The sequence below is a fragment of the Athene noctua genome, chromosome 3 (assembly GCF_965140245.1).
Source record: "Athene noctua chromosome 3, bAthNoc1.hap1.1, whole genome shotgun sequence".
Classification (NCBI taxonomy): Eukaryota; Metazoa; Chordata; class Aves; order Strigiformes; family Strigidae; genus Athene; species Athene noctua.
This window is the reverse complement of record NC_134039.1, coordinates 27,238,707-27,251,185: the sequence shown is the minus strand read 5'-3', so window position 1 is coordinate 27,251,185 and position 12,479 is coordinate 27,238,707. Positions and strand designations below refer to the sequence as shown.

At 47.8% G+C, this 12,479-nt stretch overlaps 1 protein-coding gene across 1 annotated transcript in view; it reads left to right on the top strand.

Moving 5' to 3' along the window:
• Window positions 1-1,998: 1,998 nt before the first annotated feature.
• Window positions 1,999-12,479, top strand: part of SYN3 (synapsin III) — a 210,696-nt gene continuing 200,215 nt past the window's right edge. Inside the window, exon 1 of the mRNA XM_074902388.1 lies at window positions 1,999-2,330. Within this exon, the coding sequence (XP_074758489.1) occupies window positions 2,014-2,330 (317 nt within the window). The 5' untranslated portion in view covers window positions 1,999-2,013. The remainder of the gene's footprint in view (window positions 2,331-12,479) is intronic.

Genomic DNA, 12,479 nt, shown 5'->3' with positions numbered 1-12,479 from the left:
CCAGGGAGAGATCAAAGTAATCCTGCTGAATAATGGCGAACAAGATTTAGTTATTCAACCCAATGATAGAGTAGCACAGCTATTAATATTACTAATTTTGAAAACAACGGTGAGGTAGGGGGACCCACCCCAAGTCACTACTGTTTGTGGAGACAAAGGATTTGGATCTACCAGCTTTAGTAATGGGGCAAAAGTATGGGTCCAAGGGCCGAGTGGCCCCCCTGAGCCAGCTGAGGTAATAGCTGTAGGAAAAGATAACATCATCCTAATCATGAAGCCTGGACAGAAAAAATGGGAACATGTTCCCACAAATAAATGTTATTTGTGGGAATAACGATGGTCTAAGGTTTTGTCTTCTAGATCTTGCATGGCACTGCCGGGAATATGAAATCACTCATGACAAATGTATTCAACCCGAATGGGCAGCGTGCCGACTGGAATACAAGTTGATGCTGAACTGTGCTGAGCAGATGACATCAGCTTCAGATCCACAGTCACACTGATCTTCCGATGAAAAAGACCACAACAGTGAAGAACATGAAGTAACAGCTGAGATGACTGTGGCAATGTCTGTAACCAAATATAAGATAAAGATGTCACACTTAGAGATCATGTGAGGGCTGTGGTCCACTCATATGTCAAGGGGCCAAGTGAAATGCTGAGGTTTCAACCCCAAGCCCCAAATTAAGGTTGACATATGGGTGATTCCCACAGCCCTTCACAAAGGGGACGTGAGTTTACTTTAAGCTTCCCTCTAGGGTGCAGCCGGCCTTGCAGGGAGAGCCATTGGGTAAAGGAGCCCCGGGTGTCCCACATTAAGTAAACAAAGGTCAGGTGTCCCACTTAGGGATAAAAGCTGGGACCACTTACAGGAAGGGGCAGTGTCTGTCTGTGAGGTGGATGCACTTTGCGGAGTTTCATGTTGGGGGAGGATCTCCCACCTCCCTGGAACTGGGCTCCAGTCAGGTCTGGCTTTTGTAAATGTGGGCTGTGTAGAGATTCAGTATGTGGCTTCCTTGGTCTTATGTATTTGGTTTATTGACTCGATTGTCTCCTGTCCCTTCTATGGGAAACTGCATTTCACCATTTATTCCACCCATTGTTGGTTGTGTGGTGTCATTGTCAGGGTCAGTGGGATTGATGTCAATTATGTATAATCTGACTGACTTGTTTGTACCCCCAGCGCTCACTCATGTACTGACCCTTTTGTATCAAATACAATTTGATTATTGGTTCATCTTTATGCTGGCTGTGTCCTTTATGCTAGGCCTAATAATTGACAAAACAGAGCAGCAGGGAGAGAAATGAGTAGTTTGAAGCTGCTACTGAGTTTAAGATGTGTGTGTGGATTTTTCCACTATTTATTTTCTACAAGCTGTTTCAATTTAGAATGCTTGTTCCTTAATTCAGAGCCTTGCTTACAAGCTTGCCAAAGATGACAAAACTTTTTATCCTGTTGGATCACTTTCTGGTTATTCTGTAACAATCATGTGTTATTTCTGATACACAAAATACCAGAAATAAGTTGTCTCTTTTGAAAATAACATTTATGGCCAGAATAATTTCTTTCTCCACAATGAACACTAACAGAATTTTTAGCCCTTAAGTGAGTGCAAGCTGGTCTGCCACAACTGGGAAATTGTTTTGGAATGAAAACAAGCCATGAAATGCGCTTTGTCCTATCTGGCTGTACCAGTGTAACATACTGCAACAAAACCAGTAGTCCTTTTTCCTCTCGTTGATTAACCTAGCAATTTAAAAGGCTGAAAGAGTTTTTCTTATCTCAGACTCAAAGTATGTATCTCACATATATGTGTTTGATTTTATTCCCACAGGAAAGAAAGCTGAAAAACTAAGGCATATTTCTCCAGCAAGGATTTCAAGACAGAAAGCCTGTCTGCCTGGAGTGCAAGGAGATACCTTACACACACACGCAGAAACATTCCCCAGGACTGGTGACACTGTTGTTCAGCCTCACTCTTGCTGAGAAAGTTTTCACCCAACACTGCCACAATGAATTTCCTCCGGAGGCGTCTCTCAGACAGTAGTTTTGTGGCAAATTTGCCCAATGGCTACATGATGGACTTGCAGTGCCCGAACAATTCCACAAGCTCCCCAGTTTCTCCTGCCACAGAGAGAAAGCATCTACAGCCACCACAGCCCTCACACTCTTCCTCTACTGGCACCAGCATCTTCAGCTCCATCTCCAGTGCCATGAAGCAGACCACACAAGCAGCTGCAGGACTAATTGATCACTCAGTCAGCCCCACACCACCTGTGGCCCAGAAACCCAAGATCCTCCTGGTCATTGATGACGCACACACGGACTGGTAAGTCATCATGGCCCTCCTTGCTGAATTCAGTGCCACAAAGTCTGAGGGATGAGAGAGATCTGTGAAGCATAGGGCATCTTCAGGGGGGTACACAGATACTTTCAGATCTAGGTCACCAGCTCTAGCCCCAGGTCAGTGTCTGTCCAGTGACTTGCATAAATGGCAGAGTAGGCTCTTCTCATATCTTTCTTGAAAAAAAAGTTCATTCGGCACTCATTCACAAACTTCTTCATAGCCTCACTATGTGAGCACACATAGGGCGTTCTTGGCTCAGCAGGCTTCACTGAGCTGTTACATCTAGCAATGGTACTGAGATCATGGCTGAAGGTATGTTCAGAACCTTAGCCTAATGTTTGTGCTGGCTCCAGAAGTGTAAAGGGGCTCCTCTCTCTAGCTTTCTCTCTCTTAAGCTTTTCCTTGTGTGCAAATTCATACATAAATTAATAAAAGATAACCCAAGACTGCTACTACCAACGACTGGAATTCATTCACTGGTCAAGGGCCCTTTGCTTGCTCAGTGTAGTGGCTATCGGCAAAAGACTCTCAGGCTCAGCTAAGCCTCAAATTTGTCTACTTCATGCAGGTCTCTGTTTACAAACAAAAGTATGGAAGTTTGTTTCCTGTGATATTGGGCAGAAAGGACACTTTCCAAAGAGCAGGACAACTGAAGTCTTCTGAAATGTTAGAGAAATTACTTCCTGCTTGCAGTGTGCCCCCTTTCAAAGTTGGCTAGTTTAGAAAGCTTTAGTCAAGGTGGCCAAGAGGCCTTTTTTGGTGAAAATCCTGAGCATGTTTTGAGGAGATGCTTATTGTTTTGTCTGTTAGCTTGTCCCAACACAGAAAAAAGGAAAGGGTAGCACAGGCAAGGGGACCATACTGAATATTTCAAAATGAAAGAAGTTAGATTACCAGGTCTTGGCCAAGGGACCTTATTTACTGTTCTTTTCATCCCACACCATTCTTCAGTAAAGTGGTCACCTTTGGTCTTCACTGCTTTCCCAGGAGAGTGGGGACAAGATGGGACCTGCCTCCCTGGGTGTATCTTCACAAAGCAAGAACTTGGCTTTAGCTAAAAAGGGGCAATGACTGAGTACAACTAGGTCAGGCTTCTTCAGCCAACTTGAAGTAAGAGAGGGAAAACAGCGGGATTTTTCTTAAGTGAGAAACAACTTTTTAACTGAGTGGCAGCCTAGTGTCTTTTATCACAGCAGCAGCTTCCTAATGCCAGATAGTTCAGTCGGCAGCACAAGTCTGGCTCAACCATAATCTATCCTTCCTGGGTGCACCTGCAAGTCTCCCAACAGGCTGATGCTCACCAACCTCTGTCTCTGCTTAGCATTTTTGCAGTTCCTTGAAGATGCTGCCAGATGGCAGTCCCTTAACACAGCATTCTCCAGCTGGGGATGGGAGTGCCTCTAATGCACAGCTCTAGCATCTGGGGCTCAGCCAGCACTACTTAGTCCAAAGACTTTAATCAGAGAGGAAAAGTCAGTCTAGTTTTTCCTTGAGATGAATGGTACTGAGGGTAGTCTGGGCAGGGTAGACGACAAGGAGGGGTTGGACTCTGTTGCAGTGTTTTCATGATTTAAAATATGCACTGTGTTTGGATCCCTGCCTTTACATCTCCCAGCTGCTGTTTTGTCATGCAGACTTCGTGGTCTGTTAGCTGAGCTGGCCTAAGGAGCAGCAGCTGGGAGATATAAAGAGGAGGTATGGCTACCCATGCTGTCTTCACTCCTCCACTCATATGTAAGCACTTCATGCATCCTGCTGTCTAGGCTATCCCTCTGCTGTCTGTAATTCAGAAGTTTCTACACATGGTGGGGAACCCCTTTCATTCCTCACAGTTCTCTGCCTCTATCTACAGGCCTGCAGATATCAAATAACACTGCCTGCAAAGGTTCCCTGACTTCACTCTACCTAATTGAGAGGGCACTGAACCAAATTAGTGTATACATTCATGACTGTATCCTGACATACATATGGCATAAAAACCAAGGAAACGACATTACTAACCCTTGTCTGCCACAGATTTCCATGGCTCTTTGTAGCACAGATAGACAGAAACACATGCCAAGAAACTTCCCCAGCCTGAAGGTAATATGTGGTCCTTTCTGAGAGAGCATACCAGTGCTACCACTCCGGTAGGCCAGGAGTGCTACTTGGCAGTTGATATTCATGTCTCCAGGGAATTCAGTGAGCCCTTGAGAGCAGCACGGGAAAGCACTGACTCCTCCATGGCTCTGGATATTTATTCTTGGTGAGGTACCCCTGAGCAATGCCAGTCATCTTCTTGGTCTCAGCCAGGGTATGTGAACTCAAGTTGACCAGTCCAAGGCAGCAGCATTTGCCTTGTGAGAACACAGCTGAAGAAGCTGGTTATCCAGGGATTCTGGCTGCCCACTCTGCATCATGTATGGAAACAGTCTCAGACTTCGGATGGTGAACAACAACCTATTCTACTTCTGTGATGGTGATTTTGGGTTTTGAAGAAGAAGCATCATGTTTGCAATGCATTTCACCTCTGCCTGCTCTGGTTCTTGCTATTTGTGGAAGCTTTGTGTTTGGTTTTCAAGAATCCTTCTCCTTTTGAAAGTTAACTCTACTAGAAAAGATCCCCAAGAAATAACTACTGAAGCACTACCTTTACTTTAAGTGTAGGGCTCTTCCACAATGCCTTCTCCCTCACAGCAAGTTACATAGAGTTTACAACAAGGACTAGCTTGTTCACAGACAGGAAGGGGTGAGAGACAGTGGAATCTGCCATTTGATTTCTCTTCTCTAAATGAAAACACTTTCTCATAATTGGAGACTGTAGCAATATTGCCAAGCCAGACATTAATTTATTATCACTGTTTGTATTAGAGCAGAGGCAAAGAGCTGGAATTGTGGATAAGGAAGAGGTGTTGCACAAGTGCATAATGAAATGCTCTAACAACACAAACAGGCAAGTGCATGTTTAATGCACTTTAAAGTGACAAATGGCAATCCTTTCTATTTTTAAGGAGCTACTATGTCTCTGGTACAGTATAGCATTCAACTTCTCTCAGAGGTCTGGAGTAAGCAAAGAGCATCCATGGCTTGTCTTCCTCCTTAAAGTTCTTGCCACTCCTGACATGCAATATGCTCTTGTTTATTCCAAAGTCCTGTGAAAGTACTGTAAGCCCCACAAGAATATGATCAGCTGCTTTCTGCATTAGCAGCAGTAAACGAAAGGTATGTTCTATTAAAAGTAAGAGAACTCACCCAGATTTCTGTTAAAGTGGCAGCATTTTGGCAAATTTTCCATCCTTCTCCAAGACCTTCTTCTAGTGCATATCTGTGGTGGTTTAAGCCTGGCCGGGACCAGAGAGCACGTTGCTGTTGCCTCTCCCCCACTCTCAGCCGGTCGGGCTGGAAGTTAGGCACAGACCCCAGGGTAAAATAAGAAGAAATTTAATACAACAGTGTGATAATCTGAACAACAACAGTAGAAATGATAACAACAATAAACAGCAATAACAGTGAACAAGACAAACAATATACAGAGAAATACTGCTAAATGGTCACGGAACAAAGCTGACGCGTGGGTCCAGCCACCAAAAAGCCAAAGAGAAAGTAAAATCAAAGTTTCCCTCCCCTGGACCTGAAGTCAGCATGAGGTCAGCAACCTCCATAAACCGGCTGGAGATCCCTTCCCCCTCTCTCTCTGCTGGGGAAACTTAACCCTATCCTAGCTGAACCAGGATATAATCCACTCCTTTTTCCTATACCATCTGCATCATGTCCAGCTGCCATTTAGCAGTTAACAATAACAAAATAATTTATGAAGGCACAGCATAATTTACAGCATGTTCTCACCCAGAATTAAGTCCCCCTGTGGTACCCATCGGACCTCTCCATTGTCCTGCATCACCCACCAGGTACACCCAGGTCCTTGGGCAAAAGCAATTCTGTGGGTGGGTTTGCCTTTACCTTTGCCTGGTGCAGGACTAAACCAGACCATTTTTCCCAATATATTCCTCATGCGCACCACAGGGACTTTATCCCCATCTACAGCACGTGGAGGTTTCAACTGAGCCGGGCCAGCTCGACTAGGAGATCCTCTTGCGTTGACTAGCCAGGTGGCCTTTGCTAGATGCATGTCCCAGTCTTTGAAGGTCCCACCTCCCAATGCTTTCAATGTGGTTTTTAACAGTCCACTGTAGCGCTCGATCTTCCCAGAGGCTGGTGCGTGGTAGGGGATATGGTAGACCCACTTGATGCCATGTTCTTCTGTCCAGCCATTATGAGGTTGTTTCAGAAGTGGGTCCTGAGGTCTGACTCAATTCTCTCTGGGGTGCCGTGTCGCCACAGGACTTGGGTTTCAAGGCCCAGGATGGTGTTCCGGGCGGTGGAGTGGGGTGCTGGGTAAGCTTCCGGCCATCCAGTGGTTACTTCCACCATTGTGAGCACGTGGCGCTTCCAGTGGCAGTGTGATATAGTCGATCTGCCAGGCCTCTGAATATCTGTATTTCAGCCATCGCTCTCCATTTTGCTGGGGCTTCACCCGCTTGGCTTGTTTGATTGCAGCACACATCTCACATCCGTGGATGATCTCTGCAATGGTGTCAATAGTAAGGTCCACCCCTCGATCTCGAGCCCACCTGTATGTTACATCTCTACCTCAGTGGCCCGAGGTCTCGTGGGCCCACCGGGCTATGAACAGTTCACCTTTGCGCTGCCAGTCCAAGTCCACCTGAGCCACTCTAATCTCAGCAGCTTGGTCTGCCTGCTGGTTGTGTCGATGTTCATCAGTGGCCCGACTCTTGGGTACATGGGCATCCACATGGCACACCTTCACAACGAGGTTTTCCACTTGGGCTGCAATGTCCTGTCATACTTCAGCAGCCCAGACGGTTTTACCCTTACGTTGCCAGTTGTTCTGTTTCCATTGCTGCAGCCATTTCCACAGGGTATTCACCACTGCCCACGAGTCGGTGTAGAGGTAGAGCCTCGGCCACTTTTCCCGCTCAGCATTATCCCAAGCAAGCTGGACGGCTTTCACCTCTGCAAACTGGCTCAATTCACCCTGTCCCTCAGCACCTTCATTGACCCGTCGTGTGGGACTCCATACAGCCGCCTTCCATCGTTGATGTTTTCCCACAATGCAACAAGACCCATCAGTGAACAGGGCATATTGCTTCTCCTCATCTGGCAGCTCATTATATGGTGGGGCCTCCTTAGCACGTGTCACCTCCTGTTCTGGTGACATCCCAGAATCTTTGCTCTCTGGCCAGTTCGTAATCAACTCTGGTATCCCTGGGCAGCTGGGGTTCCCTATTCGAGCCCATTGTGTTATCAACGCAACCAATTTATTCCACGTTGCAGTGGTTGCCTGATGGTGGAGGAGGCCTTTCCTTTGAACATCCACCCCAGCACTGGCAGTCAGGGTGCCATGAGGAGCTGTGTTTCAGTGCTGACCACTTCTGAGGCAGCCCGAACTCCTTCATACGCTGCCAGTATCTCCTTCTCAGTTGGTGTGTAATTAGCTTCAGAGCCTTTGTATCCCCGGCTCCAAAAGCGTAGAGTTCGGCCTCGGGTTTCCCCAGGTGCTCTCTGCCAGAGGCTCCAGGTAGGGCCATTCTCCCCGGCTGCAGTATAGAGCGTGTTCTTAACCTCCTGCCCTTCCCGGACTGGCCCAAGGGCTACTGCTTGGGCAATCTCCCTCTTAATTTGTTCAAAGGATTGTTGTTGCTCAGGGCCCCATTCAAAATCATTCTTCTTACAGGTTACGTGGTAGAGAGGGCTCACAATCAGGCTGTACTTCGGGATATGCATCATCCAGAACCCCACAGTGCCCAGGAAAGACTGAGTCTCCTCTAGAGGTTGGTGGGGCCATGGCTGTGATCTTGTTTATCACCTCCATTGGGATGTGGCGATGCCTATCTTGCCATTTTATTCCTAGGAATTGAATTTCCCTTTCAGGCCCCTTAACTTTCTTTTGCTTAATGGCAAAGCTGGACTTCAGGAGGATTTCAAATATCTTCTTCCCTTTCTCAAAGACTTCCACGGCTGTGTCCCCCTATTCAATGATGTCATCAATGTACGGCAGGTGTTCTGGAGCCCCATCTTTCTCCAGTGCAGTATGGACCAGTCCATGGCAGATGGTGGAGCTGTGGTTCCAGCCCTGGGACAATCGATTCCAGGTGTACTGGATGCCTCTCCAAGGGAACGCAAACTGTGGCCTGCACTCTGGTGCTATTGGAACGGAGAAGAACACGTTAGCAATGTCAATCATGGCGTACCACTTGGCTGTCTTCGACTCCAGTTCATACTGGAGCTCTAGCATGTCTGGCACTGCAGCACTCATTGCTGGCGTAACTTCATTCAGGCCACGGTAGTCCACAGTTAGCCTCCATTCGCCATTAGGCTTTCTCACTGGCCATATAGGGCTGTTGAAGGGTGAGTGAGTTTTGCTGATCACCTTCTGGCTTTCTAGTTGACGCATCAGCTGATGGATGGGAGCCAGGGAATCTCGGTTGGTGCGGTACTGCCGCCGGTGCACCGTCTTGGTAGCAATCAGCACTCGCTGCTCCTCAACCTTAAGCCGCCCCACCACTGAGGGATCCTCTGAGAGGCCGGGTAAGGTGGACAACTGTCCAACCTCGTCCAGGGCAGCTACGCCAAAAGCCCACCGGTACCCTTTTGGGTCTCTCAAGTACCCTCTCCTGAGATAGTCTATGCCCAGGATGCACGGGGCATCTGGGCCAGTCACAATGGGGTGCTTATGCCAGTCCTTCCCAGTCAGGCTCACTTCAGCTTCCAGTAGGGTCAGCTGTTGGGATCCCCCTGTCACTCCGGAGATGCAGATGGATTCAACCCCACTGTAGCTTGATGGCATCAGGGTGCACTGTGCGCCAGTGTCCACCAAAGCCTTATACTCTTGTGGGTCTGAGGTGCCAGGCCATTGGATCCACACTGTCCAGTAAATCCGATTATCCCTTTCCTCCACCTGGCTGGAGGCAGGGCCCCTCTAATCCTGCTCATCATCACTCATTTCTTGCAAGAACAATTTACTGGTCCCTTGAAGAGGGTCAAACATAACATTCACCATTCTGTTCTGCCTGGGCAATTTCTGACTGTACACTGGAGCTGCGCTCTTCTTGGAGGACTCCCCTTTTGTGATGTTCTTCCCTTTCAGCTGCTCTACTCGTGCAGCTAGGGCAGCAGTGGGCTGTCCATCCCACCTCCTCATGTTTTCTCCATGGTCGTGGAGGAAAAACCACAGGGTGCCTCGTGGTGTGTGCCTTCTGCTGCCTTTCTCTTGGATGGGGAAACGTTTACTTCTAAAGGCTGAGACATCGGCCCGTGCAGGTGGAATGTAGGACATGTCCTCTTCCACTTTCTGGACCCTCTGAGACAGTTCCTCCACAGCTGAGACCCAGGAATGCTGAGTTGAAGGGAGATTTCCCTCATATTGCCGGAGCTTGCCAACCACTCCATCCACTATTAGAGTGTGTGTGTCTGTCCACCAGGACACTATTGCCAATGCTTTCGAGTGTGCTTCTGGTGCACCCTTCAGGAACTTTCTCCACATCAGGTGTGTGCAAGGGGCCTGATCTGGGTCCATGGGTGACTGCTCATTATTCAGATCACCATAGATCATCTCAAACACAGCCAGTTCCCTGAGGTTCTGGATGCCTTTCTCAATGCTGGTCCATTTGCTTAGCTGACATAGTATATCATCCTTGTAGGGGTGCCTCTCCCTTACACTGAACAGGAGTCGCTTCCAAAGGCTGAGTATTTGAGCCTGCTTCCCTATTCCCCTATCAATGCCAGCATCCTTGGCCAAAGATCCCAGCTGCTTGGCCTCTCTCCCCTCCATCTCAAAAGCACTGGCCCCATTGTCCCAGCATCGAGCAGCCGGGTGCAAATCTGCTCGCCTCCCAGGCGGCCGAAATCTCTCCGCATATCTCGCAGCTCAGTCGGGGACAGAGATCGGACAATCACCACTGGCCCTTCCTCCTGTTCCCCTGATGGGCCTGGCTCATCCTCATCCCTCACTCTGCGAACAGACCTTCTGGTATATTTTGTTTTCTGTATTGGGGCGACTGACACTGGCACTGACTGGCTCTCTGGCTCAGTCACTGTGCTGGTGGAGGCAAGTGAGACTGGCTCTGCCTGTCCTCCCAGTTCAGATATTGATTCAGCTTCTGTGGCCTTTCTTCCCCTGGAGGGCAGTGGGTGGTATTAAAGAGGACGCGGTAGGCATGGGCAAGTCCCCAACGCATTGCAGCGATTTGTGTCTCCTGGGTTTTGCCAGTTTGGTAACACACCCTTTCTAAGCACTCCATCAGCTTCTCAGGGCTCTGCATTTGCTCAGGAGTGAAGTTCCAAAGCATTGGGGGTGCCCACTGACTCAGGCCTTTGCCCATCTTTTCCCACACCCCTTGCCACTCACTATTATCTGACCTCGGGGCAGGTTTCCGGGCACTGCTATTGTTAGAGAAGTGCCGCATGGCCAAAACCGAAATCAGGCAGACATTCAGAAAGCATTGTGCCACAATCACACTGGCCTGCAGGCTCCAAGGATAATTTAAACTCCCCAAAGCCAAGAGGATCTCTTCCCCTGGATCACCCATAGAGGGGGTGAGACCCCTAACAAAAGCCCATACGGCAAACAGGTACCGGCCCACCCTCCCCCACAGCGATACAAAGGCAACATAATCATTCAATAGCCCGTATAACAGCATAAGACCCTTTATACATTTTCCACCAATAACAAACGCCATCACTGCGATCATACACTGGATATAAGGAATAATCCAGCCCCACCACGCAAGCAAGTGGACCAGCATTGCAAACATTTTCTTATCAAACAAACACGAATACAAACAGAAAGATTACACCCAACAGATTGCTCTATCACACTCTGGTCAGGGTCTGTCCATTTTTATTTTTATTTCAGCCCTCGAGCCCCATGTTGGTGAGCCAATCAAGGCTGTGCAGGTTTAAGCCCTGCCAGGACCGGAGACCACGTTGCTGTTGCCCCTCCCCCTCCCTCAGCCGGTTGGGCTGGAAGTGAGGCACAAACCCGGGTTAAAATAAGAAGAACTTTAATACAACAGTGCGGTAAACAATCTGAACAACAACAGTAGCAATGATAACAACAATAAACAGCAGTAACAGTGAACAAGACAAACGATTTACAGAGAAATACCGCAAATAGTCAGGGAACAAAGCTGACACATGGGTCCCGCCACCAAAAAGCCAAAGAGAAAGTAAAATCAAAGTTTCCCTCCCCTGGACCTGAAGTCAGCATGGTATGAATAACGCGGCTGGGGATCCCTTCCCCCTCTCTCTCTGCTGGGGAAACTTTACCCTATCCTAGTTTAACCAGGACAATATCAAGGAAGCATACAGAGCATCTGCCATGTGCAGGATGTGCACAAGAGGAAAACACTATCTGTACATCTCCCTTATGCTTTGACAGACAGCCCTCAGAGACACCCACAGCAGTTAATGTACCGGTGCATCATCATGCTAGAGAAAAACTCTGCTTTTTTTCAGTCATTAATGGAACATATCTCGACTGGGTAGCCTCCACCTGGAGAATGAGGCATCTTCTTGTGAGCTGATCAAGCCCTATCTGTGCCTCAGAAGACGTCCAAAAATTAATCCACAACTCACCTTCAGCAGCTACCAGAAAAAGGGAGCTCAGACATGAATACACAGACACACATGCAAACACGCAGCAAAAGTGAGTGGGAACATGAGGAAGGGGGATAGTAGGACTCCATATAATGGCAGATGGGCCAGCTCCAGCAGCAAGACCTCAGTCAGGGGGAAAACATCTCACCTCTGGCAATTCCCTTTCCCACCACACTGTTAAGTAAAATTATGCTCTTGATGGATTGAATTTCTCAGCAGATCAAACAGGGTTTAGTACTGTAAATTGCTAACCCCCATCCTCTTGTGAAAGTGCTCAGCTTTCTAGCTTAATGCTTCATGTTTAAACAGTGCATTTGGGAAGCGATCAAGCACAGCTAAGGCTCCTGTTAATAATGTATGCTAAAAACATTGCTTTCTGGAACAGACAACATAACAAAATTCTTCTTTTTGTGTTTGTTAGATATCTTGGTTGCATTTGTGAAATACCTCATGTCACTTTTAAAAGCTATTGGT